The following is a 27,312-nucleotide window of genomic DNA, read 5'->3' as shown; positions in this document are numbered from 1 at the left end:
GTGACGTAAAACTCGCACGGGTTTGACTTCAGTTGACACGCATTACCTGTCCCGCCTTGGCACCGTCACACACGAAGGCCTCAAGGGAGTCGCTAAGCGTGGGCGCGTTGTCGTTGACGTCCTGCACGCGAATGGACACGGCCACGCTAGACAGCTTCGAAGGATTATCTGACAGACACACAGAATACCACCAGCACAACATGAGCACAATTGTTACGAATGTTTCAAACCCCACACTGATTTGAAACCATAACTTAAAACCCTAACCTGACCTAGATCGTGTCTGTTTGAAACCTTACTCTGAAAACCAAACCCTGGCTTGAACCACTCATCTTTGTTAAGAGCCCTAAATTTAGGGATGTGTGAGTACTGATAACAGGTGTCCGTATCAGGTTGGCCTTTTATAAAGGCATCCGTACTTGTGGAGGGGACCAATCAAAAAAAAAAAAATCTTTCATCAGGTAAGTTCCCCTTGGCAGTAGTTGGGACAATATTGCAGCATTTTCATTCTGAGTAAAACCCGAAGGAGTCACCGCACTTACTCATCTCCATGGCCAGCACGCTGATGTTGTGCCAGCCCATCTGCTCACGGTCCAGCGGACGCAATGTCATCAGAGCACCAGACGTGATGTCCACGTAGAAGAACTTGTCCGGGTCACTGGAACGGTCCAGGGAGTACCTGAAGAGAAGGACCACAAGGTGCAAGATAAGGACAGGACAAGGACACGAAGATGAAGCAAAGAGGAGACTAAGTCAGATTTGGGCGAGGATGAGAAGCATAATAGGGAAAAGAAGAAAAAGGAAAGATGAGAAGTATAAAAACAACCAGTTGGAGGAGAAGAAAGAGAAGAATCTGGAGTAGGACATGGAAGAGGACAAAGAGGAGACTGCTCATAGTGGCCAGTCAAGCTAGCATTGTGTAATGGTGACCTCTGTTGGCAACTAACCAGCATTGCGCCTTGCTCATCACATGCTAAATCCTCCTCATTTGCCATGACTGGGGACACCTGACTAGGTTATTTTTATGTAGCTGCCCACAAGTGGGTGAGGATGCACACATGTCCCTGACAACACATTCATGGGGTGACCTCTCACCTCACAGTGTTGTTGGCGCTGTCCGGGTCCCTGGCAGCCACCGTCTTGACCAGCGTGCCCACGTCAGCGTCCTCGGCCACATCCACCAAGTAAGCCGGCGCGTCGAACACGGGTGGCTCATCCACATCGTCCACGCTTACGTGCACAATGGTGACGTCGTGGAAGGTGTTGGTGTCATGGCGGGAAAATGAAGAGGCGGGCTCCACATGCGTGTTGGCACCCTCTACCTTCAGCGTGTAACTGCGCTTGGCCTCAAAGTCCAGTGGCTGCCAGACAGACATGTAACAACACTTCAAGACAAGTTTGAAACCCTAACTTTAGTTCAAAACCCTAACTGAGGCTTTAACCCTAAATTCAAACCCTTAACCTTGGCTTAGAACCCTGACTTGAAACCCTAACCCTTATTTCAAATCCTAACTCTGACCTGACACCCAAATTTGAAACCCTACCACTAGATTTAAATGCTACATTCAAACCCCAAGGCTCTTTTAGAGGCTTAACCTCAATTTGAAACCCAATCTTGAATTTGTAATGTAGGTTCTAAATCATATTTTAAAATCCTATGCAAGGCTTGAAACCCTACCCTTTGTTTAAAACCCTATCCCAGTCCTGAAACACTAATCATGGCACAAAACCCAATTTAAAGCCCCATCTATCTTTTGACACCCCAAAGTGAAATCCTATCCAGTGTTTAAAACCCGAACCCAATCTTGAAACCCCAATTTAAAATCCTAATCCTGCCTTGACACCCTGCCTCAAAAGTATAGCCCCACCTTTTTTATGGTGATGATGGCGAATCTGTTGTTGAAACATGTAACAACACTTCAAGACAAGCTTGAAACCCTAACTTTAGTTCAAAACCCTAACTGAGGCTTTAAACCTAAATTCAAACCCTTAACCTTGGCTTAGAACCCTGACTTGAAACCCTAACCCTTATTTCAAATCCTAACTCTGACCTGACACCCGAATTTGAAACCCTACCACTAGATTTAAATGCTACATTCAAACCCCAAGGCTCTTTTAGAGGCTTAACCTCAATTTGAAACCCAATCTTGAATTTGTAATCTAGGTTCTAAATCATATTTTAAAATCCTATGCAAGGCTTGAAACCCTACCCTTTGTTTAAAACCCTATCCCAGTCCTGAAACACTAATCATGCCACGAAACCCAATTTAAAGCCCCATCTATCTTTTGACACCCCAAAGTGAAATCCTACCCAGTGTTTAAAACCTGAACCCAATCTTGAAACCCCAATTTAAAATCCTAATCCTGCCTTGACACCCCGCCTCAAAAGTATAGCCCCACCTTTTTTACGGTGATGATGGCGAATCTGTTGCTGGTGTCAGTGACGATTTCAAAGGTGTCCCTGCCGTCGCCATCGATGACGCGGTACATCATGTCGGCATTGACTCCCACGTCACGGTCCTCGGCCTGGATGCGTCCCACCTCCGAATCCACCGTGGCGGACTCAGGGACGCTCATCTGGTACAACCCTGTGCACAGGATGGGCCGGTCATTTTGCTAACCACCACAAGAGGGAGCCAAACCTCCACACCAGAGGACAACCTAGTTCTGGAAACACTACAAAACATATGCAGGGGAACTCAAACGAAATATAACAGAAGAGAAAAAGCCTTCTGAAGACATTTTTTAAAACAAGAAAACTGTAAGTATCCATTTTTTTCTTCGATTGTATGTTTTCATTGTGATGTTGTAGCATTTCTTGTACAAGTCTGTTCTCTGATTAAGTGTAAATCATTTAGAATACTAGCCCAGGCTCAGTAAGTTGTAGCAGCATCAAACTGTCCATGCACAATTTGTTCCGCTACATTTTGATGTCTTTCATTTCTCATTGATGTCTTTTATATTTCATTGATGTCTTTTATGACTTTGATGTCCTGCAACAATAAGATCGCTCAGGTCCGCTTCACCAGTGTATAAATAATGCCAGTTTGAACAAAATTCTGTGACGCAATGCTAAACCCGTCTCTTCACAACTGTACTTTAAAACTAACCTTGGTTAAAAAAATTTATACTGGCGAGAAACACCTTGTATGTTATTTTGAAACTCTCACCCTGTCTTAAAGCCTTACTTTCAAACCCTGGTTGAAAAACCCACTTTGAAATCCTGCCTTAGAGTAGCCCTGACCCTTGTTCAAAACTCTTTTTTAAACCCTAACATTGATTTGCAACTTTAATATGGAATCCACGTCTTTGCTTCTTTTGAAACTCTAACTCGACCCTAACCCTCACATTGAGAAAATTGTATGTGTGGCAAAGCTCAAGATGTCTCACTTTGGTCAAAGACGGGCGGGTTGTCGTTGACATCGCCGAGCGAGATGTCCACGCGTGTGGTTCCGGCAAGGCCGCCCAGCTGGCCACCCATGTCCTTGGCCTGGATGACCACCGTGTAGTTCTCCCGGGTCTCCCGATCCATGTCGGCCAGGGAGACCCGTACCACACCTGAGGAAACACGTGCCAAACCCATAAAGCTACACAGCTTGGCATCCCCCCCAATGTCATACGGCAAAGACATATACATGTCAGTATAAGACCTCATCATGTCTCAAGTCCAAACCCAAGTCTTAGGTCTTGGAACTGTGACATTCCAACATGTGTTGTAGCAAACGGGCCTCGCGTACCGGTCTTGGCGTCCACCGAGAAGTAAGGCTGACCCTCCAGAATGCTGTAGACCACGCGGGCGCTGTTGCCGTACGTCGGGTCGTCGGCATCCGTAGCGGTCAGCTGAATCACTGACGTTCCTGGCAGGGATGAAATGGTTCGCCATTTATAGATAAACCATGATTACATTTCAAATTCAGTAAGGTTTTTAATGTAGGCTCCATCAAAGCACTTTTTTGTTCAGACAAGGCCTGACTAAATGAAGTGCCTCTCCTCTGTCCAACATAAATATTGTAATCATTGTTAGTACAATACAACACAACTTTATTTAGATAATTTTTAAAAATGACAGAGGTTATACTGTATCGTCCTTCATCTGGCATAAATGGGTTGTACCTATTTTGGACATTTCCGGGACAGACGCCCGATATGGTCCGTCAAGAAACTTGGGCTCGTTGTCGTTGATGTCTTGGATCTTGACGATAAACTCCGACTCGGGCTCGAGCGGCCTGTCGGTGAGGCGGTTGCGGGCCTGAGCTCGCAGTACGTACTGCGCCTTGACTTCACGGTCCAGCCTTTGGATGGCGTGGATATCGCCCGTGCTGTCATCGATGGTGAAGGTGATGCCGGCGCCTTCGCCCGTCAGGATGTACTTGATGGAGCCATCGCCTTTGTCCATGTCCGAGTGGAGCTTTGTTCAAAACAAGAATGCTTAGAGTTTATCGAGTCAGCGGGAACTCTCTTCTAAGGATCAAGACTACAGATTCAGTAGCCTGTGAGAACCGTAACCCATACTCCAAATCCAATATCCAGTAACCTGACCACCAACTCACTAAGCCCAACCTGAGCATACCCTACGAACCCTAAACCCTATTCTCTTCCACTTCTTCCCAATCCAGTAACTAATTTCCAGACCATACCAACTCCAACCATAACCTCCAATCCCTATCGCACAAAACGTAAATGCTTAGACACATGGATATGGAAGTGATACCAGGTCTGTTCTTGTAATAAGATAATCAGAATATGTCACAGGGCTAAGTGGTACAACTCATTGTTGGATCTAACATGAGATAATCCTTCATTGATCCGCCAGGGAATCAATTCCAAATTCTATTAATTAAAAAGAACACAGCAGTGCAATCGATGCTAATGTTGACATTTGTCAAGCAAGCAGAAAAGCACATGTTGACCTCTCCAAGATTAGGCTGGCAGTGAAACGCTGTTTGGTGCGGCGACTCCTAATCACCGTAGAATCAGAGGCAAATCACCACCCTTTTGTTGCTGGGGCGACCGTGCAGCGCAATCAGAAATCTTTTGTAGTCGGCGAGTCCAAATGGCAGCCTATTGATGGGAAATCACTCTGGGATTTTGTCAAGGGCCTCGTTGTCATCAAACGGCACCGCTTAATGCAACCCTTGACGGCCATCTTGTGTGTTAATCAACAGAAGTAACAAAGAAAAGGGACAATTTCAAAGCGAATGTGGTTATTTAAACATTATTTTTTCAATATGGCTGGGAAATAATTGACTTAAGATTGTTCAAAGTTGAAGCAGATTAGGAGCGGCTTTCCCAATGACCAGTTCAAGCTAGCCCACTTTTCCTCCGTTCGGATTCCCAAGATGACTTTCCCTCAGGACTTGTTAGCCGGGCAACTGATCATGGCCCAGGACTTGTTTGGGGGGAATTTTCTTTCGGAATCCCCCCTACACTCATTAGGTGTGTTTGGATCAGTCTTTAAAGGTGCTTTCACCGAATAATCGCTTAATTCCGCAACACCGCAACAGTTCAATGCGTCAATGTGCATTTTCTGTGAAGGCTTCTCAGGACCAAGACTGCAGTTTTTTGAAGAAGCTTGTCTGGAGATTTAATAAGCACTGGTGTTGCTCGGAACACTGATTGTTTTAACGGTTTCAGATACCGAAAAATTTGAATCCTAAGCCATCTCAAACATTTCTATTGACCGCTACAATCAGTTCAATTTTAAACCCATTCACCCGAACCAAACCTTAACCATAATCCAGTAGATGTTTAAGACCAGTATTTGTCATGCAATTTAGTTTTATGTGTAGCTCCAGTTCACAACAAAAGTTGTCTCAGGGAGCAGGTCCAGAACCAGGGATCAGTCTTTGTAAATATGCGTGTGTATGTATGTGTTGACCAACCTTTCCGATATAAAGCGGGTCCAGCCCGGTGTACTCCTCCAGAACGAAAAACTGGTTCCACACCCAACCTCGTTTCACCCTCTGGACCCTCGGCATGGAGTCTGCAGGATGGTTACCCAGTAAGCCTTGGGGAAGGAGGCTCATCACGCACATCGTGATGTATAGCCAAGATGCCGACCGGGGCTCCATTATCAAGTCCGCAGTTCTAGTCCTCTTTTAAATCTTCTGTTCTTCTGATGAAGGGATGGATGGCAGTGGTAATTTGTCTGCAAACAATAATTAGAGTTGTTTTAAGAGAAAGCACAAGACATTTTGTAGTCAATATTGCGTGGTTGTTAACGTTATTGGTCATCTGGGCCACAGCGGACCTTAAGACTTGGTACTTGTCTTGCAGCGCCTGCCGCCTGCATCTGCTTGGAAGGCGGCAAGCGGTTAAAAGGCGGTGTGGCGGGAGGAGCCGAGAACTTTTCTTCTTGACTGCTGGTCCTATGCCACTTTTGTGAAGCCAATAGACTGCTGCACTCCATGATGCTTTTGTGAGAGCAGGCGCTTTTGTGCCACTGTCTGCAGACTTTCTCAATCTGCCAGCTCGCTCCACATTGTCCCCGGCTCTCGGGGGGGGCGTGACCGCTTTGTGTGTGTGCGGCGGGCGGGACGGCTGACATTTAACCTCGCCGCTCACCACAAAGACGCCAAATTTGCTCCCACTCCGCCCCTGTGAGGTCACAGCCGTTTTGCAGCTTTTGATGGCAATGCTTGCTGCTTTAAACTTGCTAGCCACTTGTTTAAGAATGAGCAGCTGCCGGAAGATGAAGAGGAGGTGGGGGGACGGGGGGGCGGAGCATCATATGAAGAAGCTTAACTTTGCCACCGCATTCCGGTACGCATGCGACGTCACTTTTTGAATCCAAAGGGGGAAAATACTATCAGTTTTGTTTGACGTCGTAAAAAGGGCAAATAAAGCAGGAGGCCATGCAGGGAAAGAGCAAGCATCTGCCGGCAGGGAATGATGGAGCACAGCCTCAGCGCCGCTCCACCTGCTGCTCCATTAAATGCACCAGCAACAACACACTTCATCATCAGCACATAATGCCGGCAGTCTATATAGGCTAGCTACGACTTCATCAATATGTGTCAGCGCAAAGCCGTCACACCGACTAAATCTCATTTTTACACACTTCTCGGGCGTCTTGCCGGCACGGGAAATAATAATAAAAGAAATCAGCAGCACGGTCGAGGATACATTTGGTCATACTTGCACTTGGTGTGTTGCAGAATTGTGTGAAATTTCAAATACAAAGCAGGAAAAGTCGGTTCACTTATGCTTCAAATCTTTATAAAAGTAAGGACTTACAATGTAATATAAATGTTATATAATATACACTTTTTTTATTAAAAACTTGTGGCTATCCATGCTTTCCAGTTGAAAGCAACAGGAGCAGGAGGGAGTATATGTATTCTGATGTTGTGCCTTGGTGGAGGTCTCCACTCTCCTGAGTGAGATTGGCCATGAAATTGGATGAGATCACTAAAGTCATCTCAGTGTGTGGCACAAACGTATAATTTGGGAATGTGAAGCACAATCAAGTGTTAATTTCACAGTCGTCGTGTTTTGCGCAATACTTTCAACTCCGATGCAAAAAGAAACCCCCCACGCCGTGGAAAAGGGTCTTTAAAAGTGGGAGGACCCGTGAAAAAGGCTACCGCCCCCCTCTGGATAGTTGAAGGGTCACGGCCAATTTGTTAAGCACAATCAATTTTACACGCCGGATCCCAACCAGCCTGCTGTGGAACGTATAAAGAAATAACAACAAGCTAGAGTGACACCTCAAGCTAACCCTAACCCTAACCCTATCCTTACACTTAAACACAAAATCTGATGCTCACCCTTTATACGCCATTGGGAGATCCAGTGAAATTTTTTTTTTTAAATAAAATCATCATCTGGATATATGTGTGATGTCATGTTGAAAAAGTCCATTACCTTGCCAGTAGGTGCATTGTGTCTCAATACTTTTGCTGACATGTCATACTTGAGAGGCCTTACAAAAACCTAGAGTGCCGTGTCTTTTCTCTCAAAGACCGGCTGGTTCATTTAGTGTCAGCAGAATGTCGTAAAAAGGAGTCTTGTCATTTACGAGGAAATTAAATCACACAAACTGGCGGCGGTCCCAGGCGAGGGGATGATGTCATCAGGCATAAACATCAAGCAGGAGAGTTTGCAATCAGTGTCAGTCAAACCAAGCCACGCATCCCTTCAAATTAAGTCAAACGACATCACCGAGAGTTTGCCCGTCGGTCCATTTGCAAATGCTGCTGGAAAAAAACAAAAAAAGGCTTCAGAGCTCAACCCCAGGTATGAGTCATCAGAAGAAAGTAGAACATTGGCTCAGGTTGAGCTTTGAGGTCTGAATGCCTACGGGAGTTTTGATGTGCTCCGAATGGTAGATGGGCTTGGCATCTTGATTCGCCACAACATCTGAGAACTCCTCCTTCACTTTCTGACAAAAACAGCATGAGGCCAGGCCTACCTAGTCTAAAGTCGTGTTTCCAAAAAAGTGGACTTCTGGAGGAATTCACATAATTTGTTTCTGGATGTCATGTTCCTTATTCGTGATTTTGTAAAACAAACCATCTCGCTGCCATTTACAATATTTTAGTCCAGTACACACGGCAAATACTTTACAGTTTCGATTCCTATCTGTGACTCTTCCAGTCTTTCCAGAAATTGAATGAAGTATTGAAATAGTCAAACTCTCGTACTTCCCACTCGAGCCCATAGTTGAAATCCAAAACGAGCTATTGTAGAAAAGTAAGCGTAAAGAGAAAAAGGACAAACGGGTCTCTAGCATCTTTTTTCACGTGCAACATCAAATGTAATCATCTTACCTAATTCTTACGCTACAACTCCTCCGTGTCTTCGTCTCGTATCTCTAGCTTCTCCCCCCCGTCCAAGCAAAGTCACCTTCAGTCCTCACTCATTTCTGCAAGTTTATTGGACTGCCCGCCTCCTCCGTCTGCATGCTCTTCTTGTTCCGCATGGAAGCTGGCATTGCTTATCTGGAGGGGGGGGGGGCAATCGGACCTGAGCGCCAATTGTCCTGCTCCATGCAATCAGCGAGACGGCCTCCCCCCTCCCTTGCTAATGCAGCCGGAGGGAGGAGTGAACTGAAGAGGAAGGAAGGAGGGTTGGAGAGTGGTGATTGACAGCAGGATAGTGACAGGGGGGGTGTTGAAATCAGGTCGGGAAATAAATGTAATACGGGAAAGAATGTGACTACCTTTACATGCACTCAGTATTCGGGTTAAGGTCAGAATTCCGGTTTCTGAAACATTCTGGATATCCCGTTTACGTGTCTGGGCGGATAGAGACGGACGGAAATACATTAAAATATCTTAAGACTTTGGTCATATTTTTTGGGGGGTAATTTTGTAGCACAAACCGCCTGCGAAAACGATACCGCAACTGCTCATTGGTGTTGGGGTGCGGCGCTCGGTGTGCGGCTGGATTTAATAAAGCCTGCGGAGGAATTCAAGAGCATAAAAAATGAAGCTTCCCATGTAATTGCATCCATGGTCAGTCAGAGGAGCAGCAATTAGTTTCCTAAATTGCTGGAAAAATACTGAAAAATGAGGCTGTGGCAGCGGGCGTACAAACGGCGGCGGGGGAAGATTGGGGGACGGTCACGGAGATGTGATCCGTGTTTGGGGAGAAGGCGAGGGGTCTCGCAGAGGCAATCACGGAATGAACGGCGCCGCCAGAGAGCGGGCCACGCCGCATTCCTCCTCGGGAGAATCATATCGGAGAGGCGATGGAGCATGTTGGAAGTGAAATGAGAATATATTAGAGAGGAACAGGCGGCTGCGTGCACGCCTTCTTGCTTTTCATTACACACTCGCAAGTGTTTAAATATTGGATTTACTAAAGTGATGGAAAATTCCATTTCCTAACCCCTCGAAAAACATTGAAGACCATGAAGCCAAGTGGGTAAAACTTAACTTCGATCTTTCTCTTCCTGGTGTCACTTTTGGAAAAAATGAAATCGCACTCGAATCGTTTTTTTAAACAACCAGATGGTTTAAGAAGTTAACTTCAATACGTCTCTCCCTGGTACATGTCTTTTTTTTTTTGGGGCGGGTCATTCTTCAACACCCCCATCACCACCCTGACCTCTTCCTCCCTCCCCCGCCATCTTTGTCTGTGCTCAGTACCCAAGTCAATCTGTCAGCGGGTGTCTGAGCAAGCCCCCCCCCCTCCCACGGAAGAAAAGGCCGAATAGGGGCCCCCCTAGCAGCGGCTTCCATCCCGGTGACAGAGCCGGGATAATAATTGGCAGAACAAATTGAAGCTAAAAGGCTTATGGAGCAGCTTTGAAAGTCTCGTTTTGGTGGAGTGGGGACGGGTGGGGAAATGTGGGGAGGTGTATCTGAAAAACACGTCCCTGAGGGTCCGCCGCACAAAGGCATTGATCCACCGTAGAAATAGATTGGATACAGTGGTGTGGCGCAAGCTTGTGGACTTTGGTTTGCGGCTAATATGCAAGATGTCGAACGGACACGGTGCTTTCACGCGTGCCGTCCTGTCCGCCTCCCTTTAAGGCTTCCTTTAAGGTCGTGGCATGTCGGGTCACCACGCCAGAAATCGCCACCTCCCCGGGTTCCTCATACAAGCTTCGTTTAAAATAGACATGTGTAAAGGGAATAGTGGACAACTCATGAAAACAACTACATAGCTTAGCTTTTCAGTCTGCTAACGTCATGCTAATCTTTTTGTTGAGATGTTATAAGCCTCTAAGCAACACAAAAAGGCAGTACACAAAATTATATAATATGCCTCTTTGTAATAGCGCAGACATAGATGTCTGCAAAAACTGGACTCTACAAAGTTTGGGTAAAAAGGGAATGTGCAGAGCTTTCTTTGTTCAAAAGAGTGAAAAGTACAGAACAAAAGCAAGACAACTTTGTCTTTTTCAAGGAGTGAAGGGAGGCAAGCCCTAGCTACCAGGCTAGGCTAATGAGCTCACGGGGGACGTTTAGCGAGCGGAGAGCGCTTTGGTTAGCGCATTTGATGAACAAAAAGGTGCGAGATGACAAGTACGACGCTCCGGGACGCTGCGGCATGATAGCGCAAAATAGTGACTGAGTTTTGTTTCTTAGCTTCCATCCTAAAGAGAGCGTTTAAATTAGCCTGTCGGGTACATTGATTGCAAAAGCATCTTGGGACTATCCGGAACGCAAATACATAATTTTCTGTGGTTGTTGGCATCGTCTGTGGTGTTCCTCAAGGGTCAGTCTTTGAGCCCATTTGGAATTTTCATCGGTAAATTTGAAGGTACGTATCTCATATCAGTTGTAGATGAGTCGCTAACCTGATAACGATGATCATTCATCCTTTTATCTCACATTTGGCTTATTCTCTCCTCACCTGTCTTGGTTTGTCCATCTGCGACAGACGTAAGACAACAGAACAATTGCGTTTTTGATTCTGTGGGAAGAGAAACGATAACGCTGACTAACGAAGGGACCGCCGCTTGGCGCTTGGCTAAATTAATGCACAAGGAATGTGCTAAAACATGAATATGCAATAAGAGGAGCCGCTGAAGCATGACTGCAAACAAGCTCGCATTGTCCTTAAGTGCTGCTGATGTTTAATTTAAATATTAGCTGAAATATGCAAGTGTATACGAGGTGCTAATGTATTCAAGGTAATGATACAGCAGCAGCATTCCTTTTTCTTGCCTAAAAGACAAAGTAAGTGCTCACATTAAGGACTCTTAAAATCAAATAATCAAACAATACCTAGCATGTGATTTGGTGCACTCTCGGGCCAGGCAAAAATCCTTTTAGTCGTGATTCACAGGTCAGAATACTTGTTCTCGGAAACACGAGCACTCGGGTGCAAACTTGAATCCTCATTTTGTGTGTCTGGCGGGCAACTGCAAATAATAGAAACACTTTGGGTCGGAAGCAAACAACCTGCCTTCACTTTGCGAGCCCACGTAGCGCTCGGCTTGTATCACCGGTGCCATGAGGAGACGGCGTGAAAGAAGGTTATGCTGGAGAGGAACTAAAGCCGCTGTGTCATCTCAGATAAGAAGCTCAGCTCTCTGCCCTGCTGCTCCACATTAAAAATGTCACGGAGATGTACAAAGAACTCCTCCGTGGCTTTTTGGGGCACCCGCAAACCTCGTGTCTAATTTGCAGAGGTACAAATATTTTGTTAATTCACGGGAGTCATTTTTTTCCACGCAAGTATCTTTACTTTAGCGGGAGTAGTTGAGCCACCTCTGTTGTTATCTCAAATGGGAATAGAAACGTGGGAACACATCCTTGTTGTGGTGTTGAGGGACAGTACTGGGCCAAAGCGGCAACCTTTTCTGTAATTGGTGGCGAGAAGCTTTAATTGTGAGCCATTGCACTTGGCACAAGGTTGGGAGAGTGAACCGTGACATTAAGCGGCATCATGTGACTTCCTGCTGGGCGGCTTGGCCTCAGACAAGCTGTTTCTTTCAGGATCCTTCTCCATGTGACCTTTACGTCGTTATTGTGTGCGTGTCAGGGTATTGACTTTCACTCCGCTACGTTAAACTTCCATGCTCGGCTAAGACGAGGAGGGGGAATAAGAGTGGCCGGCGTTGGGGATAAAAGGCTCCCCGAGCCGTTTGATGCCGTATTCCGACAGAGACCCGGCCTTGATGAGCTGACGGGAGCTGAGGAGCGACGGCACCGCAGACCCCTCTGATACTTGGCCCCTCCCCACCCCCTGTTCTTGATTCTCTTGACCCGGCTCGCGCCGCCACATCTGAATGAGCAAAGTGACTTTTGAAGTCGCTCTCTCGCTACGTGTTGTGACTGACGCACAGCAAACAGAGTGAGCAGCTCCATTATGGATGCGGCTTCAATATTTATTAACCTGCAACTCAACACACGAGTGCCTTCACTCACTCTGACAGCAAACACAAGTGAGGTTGTGGCGGTGGGGGGTCAGGATTACAGCTCCCCCTCACTGTCAAGTCGTCAGTCAAACCCTCAAGAATTATTGTCTTTTTGAGACTCATTTGTTGAAAGGGCTACCAAGCACAGATTCCAAGAGGGCCTTCGCCCGGTTCTCTGGCCCTCCCACCCCCACCGCCATCAGGGTGGCATGAAAGTCGGGGGTTGCGTCTTGCACGTCGAATATCTGGAACATGCTACAGCAACCGTCCATTAAGTCAATAAATAACTAAACTGTTGTTGTGTGTCTACATTCGTCCGCCTCGCCGTCCCTCAGGGAATGCAGCCAAACATCCACCCTTGAATGGACGCTTTGGTTCACGTCGCGGTCGCTGGAGCACGCATCAGCAGGTCGGCCCGAGTCACTCGGCAGAGTCAATAGAATAACAATTAGAAGACAGCGCGCACGCTTCGTTACACATTTGGCATGCAGGCGGGGGCTGAGGCGGTGGGCACGGTGAGGGGGTCTATCCAAAGGCGGCGGTGTCTAACCAGCAGATTCATGTCTCCTGTGTCGCTCGCTTTGAGGACTCGTCCTGAGCCAGTGATCACAGGAGGAAATTGTTCCATGGGGTTGACGTCTGACTGTCTGCACCCACAACCCCCAACCCCCTTTCCAACTTCAAACAAACCCTACCTAAAGGTTTTTCATACATTTAGTCTAAATTTTCCACTCACACGTAATAGATAGTAAAAAAAGGAGCATGTAAGGGTTAAAGTTCACTCAAACGTCCTCCACATAAAACACCCTAGGTGTAAAAACAATTCGTGTGGAGGAGAACATCTATCAACCACCTCCACAAAGTCATTATTTAGACAAAAACACAAGGTGGAAGCGCAGCGGTTCTCTGACTGGATCCTGACCCTGACATGCTGTTGTGTCAAAGGAAGGAAGCGTGAAGCTCTTTTGACCTCGATCCTGCACGATGACTGATGCACAACAACAGGAAATTACTTTTGGGCTACATCCTTAAAGCTGGCCGATTGGTATGAACCCCCTCCGCCCCCCCACCTCGATTTTTTTTAGCAGCTTTAGCAGATCAGTGTACATGCCCATGTTGTACTAATAAAAAGGCTGCAAACTTTTTTTACCTAGTCAGTGTTGCTAAATTAACCATTTGGTATTTGTTGGCAACGTTTTTGATCCGAACAGCGAAAATGCGACTGCACGTTGAAAACATTTACTGCATTTTCCGCACTATAAGGCGCACCGGATTATAAGGCGCACCTTCAATGAATGGCCCATTTTAAAACTTTGTCCATATGTAAAGCGCACCGGATTATAAGGCGCATAGAATAAATAACTCAACCTTGCTCAAACGTTAATGCAATCACAATATAGTAACACTCGAAATAGTGAAAACAATAACAATATATCAATAACTCAACGTTGCTCAAACGTTAATATCACACAACACACAAAATAAACACATAAAGCTTACTTTAATAAATTAGTCCTCATCCACGAATCGATATTGGTCCATATATAAGGCACACCAGATTATAAGGCGCACTGTCGGCTTTTGAGAAAATTGGAGGTTTTTAGGTGCGCCTTATAGTGCGAAAAATACGGTACGTTGAAAGCATTTAAAAGCATCAAGAGATTGTATCTGGAGAAATAAAGTCCCAGTAAGGGCAAGCAAAACCAAAATCAGTTTCAATTAAGGCAATGTAATTTATGTCTTCTTTAGGTGAGTAGGAAAAAAGATTAAAATTGGAAAAAAAGCAATATTCTGTGAAAGTAGCCAGCCTTAGCAGCTCCAGATTCTTGTCACCAATGTGACACCTTAGTCGCATACTTCCAAAGTCACAGCAATCAAGTTATAGTAGAAGGATTCGCACATCTGACACCTGGGAATGTTTGACAAGTCTCAGAAAATCAGGCCAAAGATCGTCATTGATCGTCCGATCGATCTTCAGGCCAAATCTGTGAGGATGCGACACTTCTGGGTCTTATCCCGGGGAAAATTACCTCGGGACTCATTCCTCCGTGGCATGCTGGCATAATGTGACACCTTTATACTCACAGAACTGACACCCGCTCAGTTTCTAAGGTGGGGGGAAGTGCGGAAAGTCAGACGCGATATCTAATCTTAGAGTGTCAGCGGGAAAGCTCCACGAGAGCTTGCCGTTATTGAATGAATTGAGGGATTTTACAGAAATAACCAAAATATCATCAATGTTAGCGCATAGACAAATTTCTTAAACCGGCATTAAGATTTTCATCGTCTCAGAATAAAAACTGAAGGATTTTTTCCGTGGAAGCTAACGATCGTTAAATTCAAGGTGCACCGTGTACTACCTTATGAGCTGTCGTAGCTTGCAAAAAGTTTCAAAGTCAAGGCCTGGAGAGCCCGCGGGTTATATTTGTGAAGCTTTCCACTCCTGAATCTCCACATGCCTGCAGGTCCAGGTACGCACACCACACGGTGCGTCAGAGCACACGATGCACGGCTAATACGCAGCTGTCTGACCTGATTAGCTTTAGCGTTAGCGTTCCCCGCAGAGCCCCTCTCCTCCATCAGAGGGAATTTCTGGTCCGCTGCACCTTGGTCCACGTGGATGCTGCTTGACGGCGGGAAAGTGAGAATGTGGATTGGATTTGAGAGTGAATGAAGCTCATGCGCCAGACTCCCCTCGGCAGGAACAAGATTGCAATGCTTACTCGCAATGTTTTGACCAACTTTGCTCCAGCACAAAACCATAGAGGCATCCATTTTCGAGCGCCCTCGTTTTTAGTGGGTTATTCGGCCGCTGTGTCAAACGTACATCATGTGGACTAGAATCAGCCCGACATTTTGGCCATAGTGGATAGAGATTCAAAATATTCTCGAACCTGCCAACAACGTCACAGTACTGCCATGAGTAGAAATTAACTTTAAATTGAGTGCTGGGTTTGTTGCCCAAAAACTAAGCCAGAGTGGTGATTGTCCAACATCAGAATTCCCTAAAGAGTAAAAACAAAATGGAACAGCTCTACTCATTCTTGACGCTTTATCCCGTGGGTGTCCCAATACATTTGTCTGACTCTCCCGGGTTTGCCTTCTCGTTCAACGGGGTGTCACTTTCAAGAGTTTTCCAGCCAGAAGTCAAACTTCCCGTGTAGCGGAACAAAAGGGGAGCAAACAAAGCGGCCGGCGGAGGCTCGGCGGTGTTGGAGGTGATTGGATATTTTCTCATTCATTAGCTTAGCTATAATCTGCGGCGGCCTCTGAGAGCAATAAGCAATTACGCCGTGTTTATCCCCACGACTCCGACAGAACTAATCTGCTCTCAACAGCCAGCGCCGGAAATAATGAAATTAATTACGACAATGAATGCAACTGGCGGAGAAAGGTAGAAACGTAATTATCCATATTGCTGCATCCCCCCTTCCCTTGTCTGTCAGGATAAATGTTACGCTACCTTTTCATTCTTTAATCATAACAAGAGGAATACTCCTGATTTGGCTCTTCATCATCATCTCACATCATGGATTGCGGTGACCTCGCGCGAGGCAACATGACCTAAAAAGGAGCTCTTCAAATTCAAATTATTTCACAATTGCACGCTAAAACTCAGAGTCACAACTTTCATTTAAAATTCAATTTAATATCAAATTGAATGAAAAACAACCTTGACCAGGAGGACAAAAAAAACTGTTTTATTTAGCCTCTGCGACCAATTTCTTGTAACAATATAAAATTTCGTAGGCTGTCATCAAAAGGTCTTCAGAAGCTCTGCTTTATTAATCCTTCAAAACTAGTGGTAGAGATTTTGTACAATCACTACCAGACATCTGATGAATATTGTGCTTTCATCAATCTACCATTCAGTCAAGATAAGCTTCCGGTGAGTTTTTGTGGCACCATCTGTTGCTTTGACGTGCACCTGCATAAGGACAAATGTAATCATTCAGATGTGCAAAAACCCGACAGCTGCAACGTGAGACGCAAAGCTGTAATAGAACCCGTGCTGTGCCAACACCTTCGGTGCTGTACGTCCAGTTCAATAGAGTCAATCAATATATACATGTACAGAACTCAACAACCTGACATCCAGACACAAATGTTTTTCCGTCTCGATTTTTCAGACACCCAGCGATTGTTCCAGAATCTTATTATTAACGTCGGAGTCATCCGAGGCGAAACCTCCCACTGAGCATCTCGCAGGCATCACAGTTAATGTCAAGTGTGAAAAGCAACGTTTGAAAAGTCTGCTGCCGCACCGCTAACCTGTAATTACGTTAAATGGAGAGTGTGCTGACTAACTCGCAAGCCAGAGAGGTTTCTTCAATGCGGTTTCCATTAACAATCCAAATTGGTCCAAGTCGCCCGGCTTATTTTAGTGTGCGCCCAAAAATGGATGCGTACACCTCTCCGGTGAAAAGACGTTGTGCTTTTGTTCGCCTCGTTGTGCCTTCTTTTCACTACAATTGATCTGCAGTCTCTAAGTCAGCTTAGCTATTGATTTACCCACTAAAGCACAGATGTCAAACTCAAGGCCCGACAGCCAGATTCGGCCTACCACATCATTTTATGTGGCCCGCAAAGACAAATTGTGCATCAAATTCATATGTCAATACTAAAATTACAATTTTCACTTTTAAAAAATAGTGATATTTCTAGCAATTTTTTATTACCATTCATATTTTTTAAAATATTTGAACAGTTTTTCTTAGTCTCTGTTTTGAAAACTAGTTATTCATCTAGTTATTCACTCGTTTGTTGTGTAGCCTACACTATATATAATATGAGACATTCACACATTTATTTGGGTTGACTATTTCAATGGCCCTCGGAAGGAAACTATGACTACAGCATTTTCCGGACTATAATGTGCACCTAAATACCTAAAATTTTCTCAAAAGCCGATAGTGCGCCTTATAGTCCAGTGCGTCTTATATATGGACCAAATTTCAAAATTTAAACTGTCCCAAAGCATTGTGTCATGAAATCAATCATAAGTGGCCTGCTGAAGACTATGAATCATGAATCAAAAAGACTATGGATCATTATTTTGTGATTATAAAGTAATTTGTTGTGTCTGAAGTTAAAATAAAAAAGATAAAATGCAGAATGATTTGATTTGGATTAAAAATCTGACATGATGCATTAAGGGTGCGCCTTATAGTCCGGTGCGCCTTATATATGGACAAAGTTTTAAAATGGGCCACTCATTGAAGGTGCGTCTTATAGTCCGGTGCACCTTATAGTCCAGACAATACGGTAGATAAGTTTGACACTCCTGCATAAAGCATTTGACTGTCAATGTCCACTCAAAGCCCGAATTTCTCAGAATTACACGGTTACATGTTGCTCAAGCTGATTCTGGGTCAGTGACCAATTGCTCACCTTTGTTTGTGATATGTTCTAAAATATCTGCACGGCTTGGAAAACCAAATTAGCGACTTCTTAAAATATGATAATGCCAGCGAAGTAATAATAATACTAATAGCGCCGTTAGCTTATGGGCCCCATCCATCAACGGAACTAATAATCCTCCTCTTCATTCTCAACTTCCTCCTCCGAGCTGCAGAGTTGTGATAAACACACGTTGAGACTTGCAGACTTCCACACGCCGATACAATCGACCCAGTGACAGATTGCGCCGCCCACCCATCACGTCTCATCTGAACCCCCTCCCCCCCCCCACACACACCTCTGGGATGAATTACCACACGGCTCACAAGTGCCAACAATTAGCTAAATAGGCTGAGGATTGATCTACGCGGAGCTAAGTGGGGGATCGACTGTTTGTTGGGGTAAATATAAAAGATGTCATGTTGACAGAATTAAAAAGGCGGGAAGCTACGCCACATAAATTTCTTCATTTTATATGCAGGCCTATCCGATTAGCGACCTCGTCTTTGGATGGCTGCTCCACATTAGCCGCAAAAAAAACGTCATCTATTCCACATGAGACTAACTAAAAACAAAATAATGCCATTTAATACAATATTCATGCTGTTATCAAACTGATAAACAGATTGAGGACATTTGTTGACATAAATCAACCATTTCAATTCAACAAGATCTTGATGGAAAAAAAAAAATCCCGTCTATGCATCTCATAATCATCATCAGCGTGACAGACACTCGGCAGCCGAGGTGCCAGAAATGTTGGCATGGCAGTAAAGATGATTTAACGATGACTTTCGTGACAGCGAAGGATAAAAGCCCCCCCCCCCAACCCTACGTGTGGTGTGCCTGACTCATTTCCAACCCAGCGGACATCCACGTATCCCAACCTTGTGTCTGTATCACAAAACTACCCTTTAAGATAAATGCTGCCATAAATTAAAGTGCATAACTGAACGAGTCTGTTTTAAAAAAACGTCGACCTATCACAGGTAGCAGGTGGCAGTCCTGTGGATTTAGGGAGCGTGGACATTGCCAATGTTGGAAGAAGATAAACAGATATTAACACATGGTGCCTAGATCCCTGCTGAGGGTTTATGTTTGAATGAAAACAGACATGTCGGAAAAGCCACGGGAAGTATGTCACTATGGTTCAAAGGAGCCTTGTAGGGACATTTCCAGGCGGGGATCATAAATGTAGATATGTCTACCCACAAAAGAAACCAGGAGATCTGGTATTGTTCTTAGAGGTTGGTAGAAGTTGAAAAGAAGTTCGGACTGGACAAAAAGAAGGATCTAGAAAAATTAAGATGTGTCGAAAGCCCAAGGCCATCGGCATCATCTTACCCTTCCTCATCACGTCATTCTCTACACAACTTTCTCACCCGCAACGGGAGCTGTACTTTATTGTCAGTAGGTGGACTCTTTTGTTCCTTGCGGAAAAATAACCCATCGCACTCTTGTCAACATGAAACACGACAACTCGTCATGTCTTCCCGTCATTCAGCCCCTCGGAGTCAAGGAAGTCCTTTCTCTTTACGATGTCACGCAAGCTGAGCGTCCTTGTCTTCTGTCTTCAAGGTTAAGCTTCTAATGAATAATACGAAGTATATTCCGAAAAACACGGCATACATTACACAGGCAGTCAGTTCACTCATCAGGCGACTGGTCATGGTTGAGTCTTCACTGTGTCCCAAGGGCATACCGTGGACGGCCTCAGGACGTCGTGTCCCACTTCTGACATGATTATGCTAAAATATTTGCATTCAAATTTGCTCAGTGCATCTCTAAGAAGCAAGGCATCAAAAAGATGGGCCCTAAGACTGAGCCTTGAGGAACCCCACAGGAAAGAGGTACAAACCACAGGAAATGATGTACAGTGGTACCTCTACTTATGAACTTAATTGGTTCCACAATCGGGTTTGTAAGTAAAAACGTTTGTAAGTAGAAGCAACGTTTCCCATAGGAATCAATGTAAAAGCCAATAATGCGTGCTGGATTATCCCAAAAATTACACTTTTCGCCCTATTAGTGTATTTAAAACACACAGAAAACTATTTTTGCTTTTTCAAACCTTTATAACAAAAATTAAATGTCACTTTATTCTTGAACTAACTTTGCTTGGGGGGGGACCTGTTTTAATTTTCTACACTTGCTAAAAATATCCCCGAGAAGACAGAAAAAGTTACGCTAATAAATTATTGCATGCGTTCACATATTCCCTGCAATGCGCTCTCTCACATACTGGTCGTTACTTTTTTGGCGCTATTATTAAGTTTTCCGACTGTGTGAGTGGTCATTGAACGCACCTCGTACAGAACGCGAGTGAGAACTGGTGTCGGCTGGTTCGGAAGTGGATTTCCAGTTCTAGCAGGTTCCTCCAGTGTGCCGTGTCACAATGTGAGGTTGTACAGGAAGCCAAGCTGAAGAGATTGCTTCTCAATCAGCTCTCGGAGCAAGTGAATAATTGAAAGGCAGGATAGCTTTCCAGGTGACATCAGTGTGAGTCTGCTTTGAATGTTTGGAGACTCCCGGCGTTAGGCATTTATGCTTCAGTAGGCGTACATGTTCCTTAAATAGGCTGATGGGTCAAACACTCGCCTAGCGGACCTGCGGGCATGGAGGCCAATTACGCTAGTTCTTCTCTGTACAAACACCTCCGTGTGTCCGCTAGGAGAATCGCCGTCCTCTTGTTTAAACAGGGGAAATGTGTTTGCTGTGTGGAAGGTGTGGGCGGAGAGAATTTTTGTTTTTTTTCCCATGCCTGCCGTTCTCCTCATCAGTCTCATCCACTCTGACAAGCTTCCCAGCGAGTGTGTTCAGAGGCCTTTCTGTACGGGCTACAAAGAACACGTGAAAATCAATGAGGTTTAGATAAGCTGGCTATCAATCGTGACATCTCCTCTTCATCTTCTCCTTCACTCTGCAACAGAACAAACACACGCCTGCCAGACATTCGACTTTGTCTTGCTGCTTGTACGCATCACATCAGAGCGTGTCGACGAGGCGGGGGAGTTCTACCATACGTGTTGCGAATAGGATTGTGGGTAATTCCAAAGGCTGCCCTGACTGAAAGTTTTTGAAAGACCTTTTATTTTGCGCTCCCCTTTCACACCGGTCGACCGGTCCCAAAGGCTTCGGAGCTGATTGACTGGGCGTGGAGGTTAAACAGCTGCAGCACAAAAAAAAAGCTATGATCTAATTTGCTGAGGTGGGATCAACTTGTCAGATGGGACCTCATCACTCCACTGGCACTCTCAGCTTGTTTATCGCAACGGCAGTCAAGAAGAGAGCGCTCGCCGCCAAATGTCACGGCTCGCTTGTTGTCTCCACTTCCTCGGCACTCCCTCGCTCTCGTCTGCTTGGCGGCGTTCCCGCCGGGCGAGCGTCCTCCTCTCGTGACCCCCGCGCGACATCCTCAAGGTGCGTCTGCCGAGCGTGTCGACACGAATCACGCTGCGAGAGCGGCAAACACAACGGGGCGCCCGCTGAGCGCCGCTTGCGTCTCTGTTTGTTTGTGGGCATGAAATTGGGATTGCCAGTGTTTGGCTTCCATTTGGCTCGCTGATAAAGTCTTACTGTGAAGAAGGGCATTTATTTCTGCTTTCCTCCCATGCAACCTGAAATCTCCCGGCGCAGATCACAAAGCACAGCGGCCTTCTTTTTTTTGCTTTTTCTTTGTCCTGATCATTGCAGCGTGAGAATCCGCCATTAACGAGTATCCCGACAGGAGGGGGGGGGGGGAGGCAATCTTGTGACTTTTTCCAAGGTGATGATCTTGAGTCCGTGACAGGATTTCACTACTTGAAAGAATTTCGATGAAATTTTACTCACTGTCTTCGGCCATTACATTTTGGTGAAGTTATTTGATTTGGGATTGTGGATACTCAATTTCGGTGGACGGTTTTTCTATGGCGGCAAAGCTCTACTTTTCCATAAGAAAGGGTTACTGATCACATTAAGCTCCGCCCGCTCGCTTCAACATTGTTATTGACTTAGGGCAAGTCCATCCCGAATTTAGACAAATATTCACACCTCTGGAGAGTTGCCAGTCTTCTGAACTTAAAATGGATGTCTATGGTTTGTGTTACCTGGGCAACAACCCCACAAGCTCGGGAAAGAAAATCTTCATGGGGACAGCCGGGGCCAAGACTTTGAAACAAATATTTCAATTCTTCTTTAGTTTTTTTTATTTGAAGTTTGCCGGCAGTCTGCGCTGTCCTGAGGCTGAATTCATCTGTATTATTGTGAAAGAAGGTCCCAACCTTTTTGAAATCCACACCAGGACACGACGTGAGGTGCTGTGTTGTCTTATGTCCTCATTAGCATTTGTCTTTCCAGTTTTTTTTTTTTCCTCCCCTTTTTCTGCAGCATCTCCGCAGTAAAAAGGATGACAGGTTGTCCTTTGAGCGGGGGACTCTCATTAAGTCCATCCACAATGAACCTTTGTCTGGCTGCTCTTCCATTGTTCTGTTTTTCTTTTCTATTTTTGTTCATGCCATGCGAGCTCACGCTCCCAACCACCGCGCAGGTCACAATTTTCCGCTCCCCGTCGTTAATTTAGCTTAATCTGTGCGAGAGATGAAGCTGATTGCTCACCAGAGACCCTCATTTCTTTTTTGAGGGTAGGTGGTGGGTGCAATTAGAAAACTTAAATAGGCAAAGTTTGAAAAAGTTAGCGTGTTGATTGCATAGGCTTTCTGTTGTTTTCCAAAGAGTTTCCCAGGCGGCGTAATCACCTTGCTAATATGCGCAGCCTTTTATCCTGACAGTCGCATTAATCAAGTGGTGCTGCCGAGCGAGCGCAGATGATTGGGGCAATAAGTGGTGCGTGTCATCCAAACAGCCATTAAGTGTTTGGACACTACACCTCCATTACCGTGCCGACCGGGCCGCCGCGCTTTTTGACAGAAATTCCTCCCTCTCCCGTTCATCGCACCCATCCGGTCGAGCGGGTCATTTGAAGAAAAAAAATTCGACCACTGATGGCACCAACAACTTTTCTTTTCAGCATGCAGATAAAGAAATCTTGCCCAATTTTTTGATTGATTGATCAATTTTATTTCGAGCTTAAAAACAGAAAAAGATATCAGTAAAATATAAAAGGAAAAAGAAAACAGGACAATAACAAAATGTCCCAAGCAAGTCGTAAATAACTTAAACAACAATTGGGACAGCTCGAAAAGGAGTAGGAAGAAGTTAAAGAACTTTTCAAATCTCTTTTATCGATTCATAATACAGATTTTTCTATATTTTATACACCATAATTATATACCACACACATTACTACACTTATGTAATAATGCACAATAATCAGAACAATAATACCATGTGCTAAAATCAGAATAATCTGTAATAATCAATGATATAATCATCAATAAATTATGATTGTGACCTGAGCATCTGACAGTTCCTGCCTATGCTGGAGTAACCTTTGATTTGTTTTGCAAAATGAAAAGCAGAACCATTAAAGATATCAGAAGGATTACTTTGAAGGGTAAAACTTTGGAATTGGCCAGTCCCGCAACTTCTCTGACGCAATTGTCCAGTCCCGCAATTTCCCTGAAGCACCAAATTAGAATGCGGGGATAAAATTGCCAGCAGGAGAAAACATGGCAGATTAAACTCATCTGTCTGCCTGAAAATTGGCTCGCAAAGGAAACAAACGGCCACTACACGGGTTGATGGGAGCCATTCGTCAGGGAAGATTGAGGAGGCACTGTGAAGATGCCCCACATCTCCATAAATCATGTTGACAATTGACTTGAACTGCAAGTCCGCCATAAACAGCTCATGTAGAACCCCCCCCCCCCCTCCAATTGCTCAGTCCCCGCTGGCAGACTTAAAGAAAATGATGCATTGTGCTTGCATGTTAATCGAAAGCGATAACGGGAATTTTACTTGTTACATTTTTTTATAATACGCCACTTATCGCTGCGCACAGCCCATTTTGTTTGACGACTTGACTAAATCTCTTATTTTCTATACCTGCGCCATCTGACAAAATGTCTTTTCAAAACGGTTGCCTTTACAAAGATAAAAATGCTCGCTTTTGACGGAGAGAGCTATTCAGCGTCAAACAATACACTCGCTCCCCTGGAGTTCAAACAGCAGAAATGTGTCATATAACAGTGACGCTTTACAATTGCGTTGACAGTTGCAATTCTAAACATTTTTATTTTTTTGTTCTTCCGTGGAAAATTTTGCTCAATGTCAAACCATTGTGTCGAAAAAACAAAGCTTGGAGGGGGGGGCTGCTTTTTCTTGAGATTACCGGTCGATTTCATTTTATGTTTGTTTGACGGTTTTCGAAAAGTGCAGTGCGCCCGCTTTGTCGAAGCGCGCCGGCACAGACGTGTTGATGAGTGATTTTTTTTACAGCAGCGGGGCATCTGAGCTTTCGGGGGCTCAGCATGTGGCGTTTGCGTGACTTCCGCCAGATGTTGACTCCAGCGTCGCGCAAATGACAAACCTTGACAAATCCACCATCCAACACTCGGCGGGCTTCCGCTTTGCTTTGTTTGCACACTCCGTCGTCGCCGCCTGGCGTGCCGCGTCACACGCTTCTCGTGCGTCAACACCAACCATTTTAACACCAGCTACAAAACATGTCAGCTAATAACAAAAAAAGAAACAAGATTTACACCAGAGATTCGTCAACCGTCTACCTCCGGAGAGCTCATTTCCATCACTTGTTTATTTTAATAAACTTTGTGTCGGCTCACAATAAGTCAATAACTCTAAATCAAGAATACATGATTGCACTTGATCAGAAACACGAAAAAACACTTATTCTGAGAAACTCAAAATCAGCAAAAGATTTGCTGAAGGCAATGAATGTTTTTAAATTTTCTGGCTGTGCAATCATTTTGAAGGGCGATTGCATTCACTGTACTGAATAGACTTTTCAATTTTTCCTGTTCCATAATGAGTGAAGAATTTAAATCGAAAATAGTAGTCGTCGTTTTGCCAAAACGAGCTTGTCCAATATGAGCAACAAATTCACTTTACAGGTGCTTCAAAATTCAACAAGTTAGCTAAAAATCCGTCAACTGAGGATGATAGACCTTGTAAAGGTGCAAAGCGTGTATGTGCGTGGATTTCTGTGCTCCTCATGTTTCTCTTCTTGTGTCCCTGCGGGGTTTGTCGTAAGGCGCGATTGTGTGTCACTGTCATTGTGATACCCGCGTGTAACAAATTGAAAAGGATTGTGAGAGCTGGGAACTTCTCCCGAGGTTATCTTTTATAGGCGGACAAAGCAAACCCGTGTTGGTGGGAGAATATTCAAAAGGAATTCTGATCCGACAAGACAACCTTGGGGACAAGTACAAGCAAATACTCCATGGGACTATTTGTAGAAATTGAGGCGAACCTTGGTGCTCAAGGACCATAAAAAAGTTGAAGAAACCAATTTGAGGGAAAAACAAATATGATGCTCTGTGGGCTGGATGAATGATTGGACTGGGCCCCTTGTGGTCCGTATGCCATACTTTGGCCACCTCAGCAATAAAGGCTAACCACAGCTCCATAATAAAACAGTTTTCCTTTTACATGTGTCCTTGAGGACTTGAATGGAAGCAGGAAAGTGAATCAATGCCAATTAATTCGGCAGTGGAGGTCCTGGTGTCTATTACTGGATGTAATTACTTGATGTAATAGACAGAGCCACTGCCTGCGTCACTGATTGCTTTCTTCAGACTGGCCAGTCGGTAAGCTTGCAGTCCATTGCAGCAGCTGCTTCATTCAAATGGAAACCCACAAATACGCATCAGCCTTTGAGGACTTGGTATCTACTTGACCTTAACAAAGACAACAAAAACAGGAGCATGTACCTTTGAGTCTCTTTGAGGTGGGCAAAGCCTCAAAGCTTCTCAAACCTCACCAAACCGTCTTTCAAGTACTCCAGCCGAACGCTGATGTTATTTTTGATTTTTCTGCTTGAGCTGGAGTTGCAACATAAGCCCGGAGGTAAGTTGCTCCATCCTCAGTCTCCAAAGCTTGCGCAACCGCTGTGGAAAAGCTCACAAAAACCATCCACACCACTTCATCATTGTGCCCGACAAGCCCCTGAGCATGTTTCATCTGCCATCGCCATGACAACATGCGCGACACCAAGCCAGGGTGTCCAATGACAAAAAGAATCATCAAAGAAAGCCGAGACAACGGGAGGTTACGTGACAGATGTACGGACGACAGCCACCTACAGATTGACGGAAGACAAACCAGCATCTGCAAGGAACCTAAATGTTTTTGGAATGCCGTAGAAAAAACCCACACACCTGGAACAACATTTTCATACCAAAGGTAAAATTCGAACCCAGAACTTGCAAGGCAGACTTTCCAGGTAGACTGCCGCTTAAAACTTCTTCTGCCATTCCAATCGGAGAACTTAAAAGATCTAGAAGCATCTCCAAAACTCCAGGTTCGAGCTTGTTACCTCGTCTCTCAGCCTGATTGCAAATCTTCAGCGAGAAGAACAAGAAATGCGCCTAACAGTACGCTGACCTCTGAAACTCCCGTTTAGTATTCACCACAATGCTTCCAGAAAGTGTTGATGCCTCACCAGCATCATTGGGCCAAGTGAATCCGGCACGGCGGGAGGTCGGATGGGGGCCGGGGGTGGGGGATAGCGGGGTCACGTCGATGCCTCATGAATCAACCGCACAATGAAATCTTTCTCCTAAGAAGCGGCGGACTTGGCAGAGCTGCGTGCTGTCTCAGAGGCTACGAAAAATTCTGCTGCCCCCGTTGGCTGCCGTAGTTAGCGAGCTCCTGACCGCGTCCTCCTCCCTCCACCGGACGCACCCCATGGTTACTATCCACTGCCCCCCCCCCTCCACAACAAATTCGCCTTAGTCACTTTCTCCAACTGCTGAGAGCCTCATCTTTTGACATAATTAACAAAATAAGATGGTGTTACCTTTTAATCTCTGGATGCTCAACTTCTCATCTTCTTCCTCTCAAGAACAAACCAATAGCACCTTCTCCTTTCCTCGTTGCTCCTCAAATGTGAGAGAAAGTAACATTCACAGTTGAAGATGCACACTTCCTCTCACTGCCTCGCCTCCGCCTGCACTGACTGCCTTGCCGGCGCTCTT

At 45.2% G+C, this 27,312-nt stretch overlaps 2 protein-coding genes across 3 annotated transcripts in view; one reads left to right on the top strand and one right to left on the bottom strand.

The window, feature by feature from the left end:
- Window positions 1-27,312, top strand: part of drosha (drosha ribonuclease III) — a 98,009-nt gene that overhangs the window by 1,699 nt on the left and 68,998 nt on the right. The gene's annotated exons all lie outside the window — the stretch shown is intronic.
- LOC148380942 (cadherin-20-like) lies at window positions 1,077-27,312 on the bottom strand. The gene is made up of 7 exons (XM_088364024.1): window positions 27,135-27,312; window positions 5,883-6,148; window positions 4,114-4,408; window positions 3,738-3,857; window positions 3,391-3,558; window positions 2,401-2,588; window positions 1,077-1,361 (listed from the first exon to the last, which is right to left on the bottom strand). The coding sequence occupies exons 2-7, from the start codon at window positions 6,069-6,071 to the stop codon at window positions 1,092-1,094; spliced, it is 1,230 nt and encodes a 409-aa protein (XP_088220150.1). The 5' UTR covers window positions 6,072-6,148; window positions 27,135-27,312; the 3' UTR covers window positions 1,077-1,091.

The sequence above is a fragment of the Syngnathus floridae genome, chromosome 20, assembly GCF_059516105.1.
Source record: "Syngnathus floridae isolate MCC-2025c chromosome 20, RoL_Sflo_1.0, whole genome shotgun sequence".
Lineage (NCBI taxonomy): Eukaryota > Metazoa > Chordata > Actinopteri > Syngnathiformes > Syngnathidae > Syngnathus > Syngnathus floridae.
Note: the sequence above shows the minus strand (reverse complement) of the source record. Positions and strands in the feature narration are given on the sequence as shown.

Coding starts and splice junctions, on each gene's coding strand:
- LOC148380942 (XM_088364024.1), bottom strand. CDS start 6,071: ATGGAGCCCCGGTCGGCATCTTGGCTATACATCACGATGTGCGTGATG. Junction 3,858..4,113: donor CCCGGAAATGTCCAAAATAG/GTACAACCCATT, acceptor CATCCCTGCCAG/GAACGTCAGTGATTCAGCTG. Junction 2,589..3,390: donor CCCGCCCGTCTTTGACCAAA/GTGAGACATCTT, acceptor TCCTGTGCACAG/GGTTGTACCAGATGAGCGTC.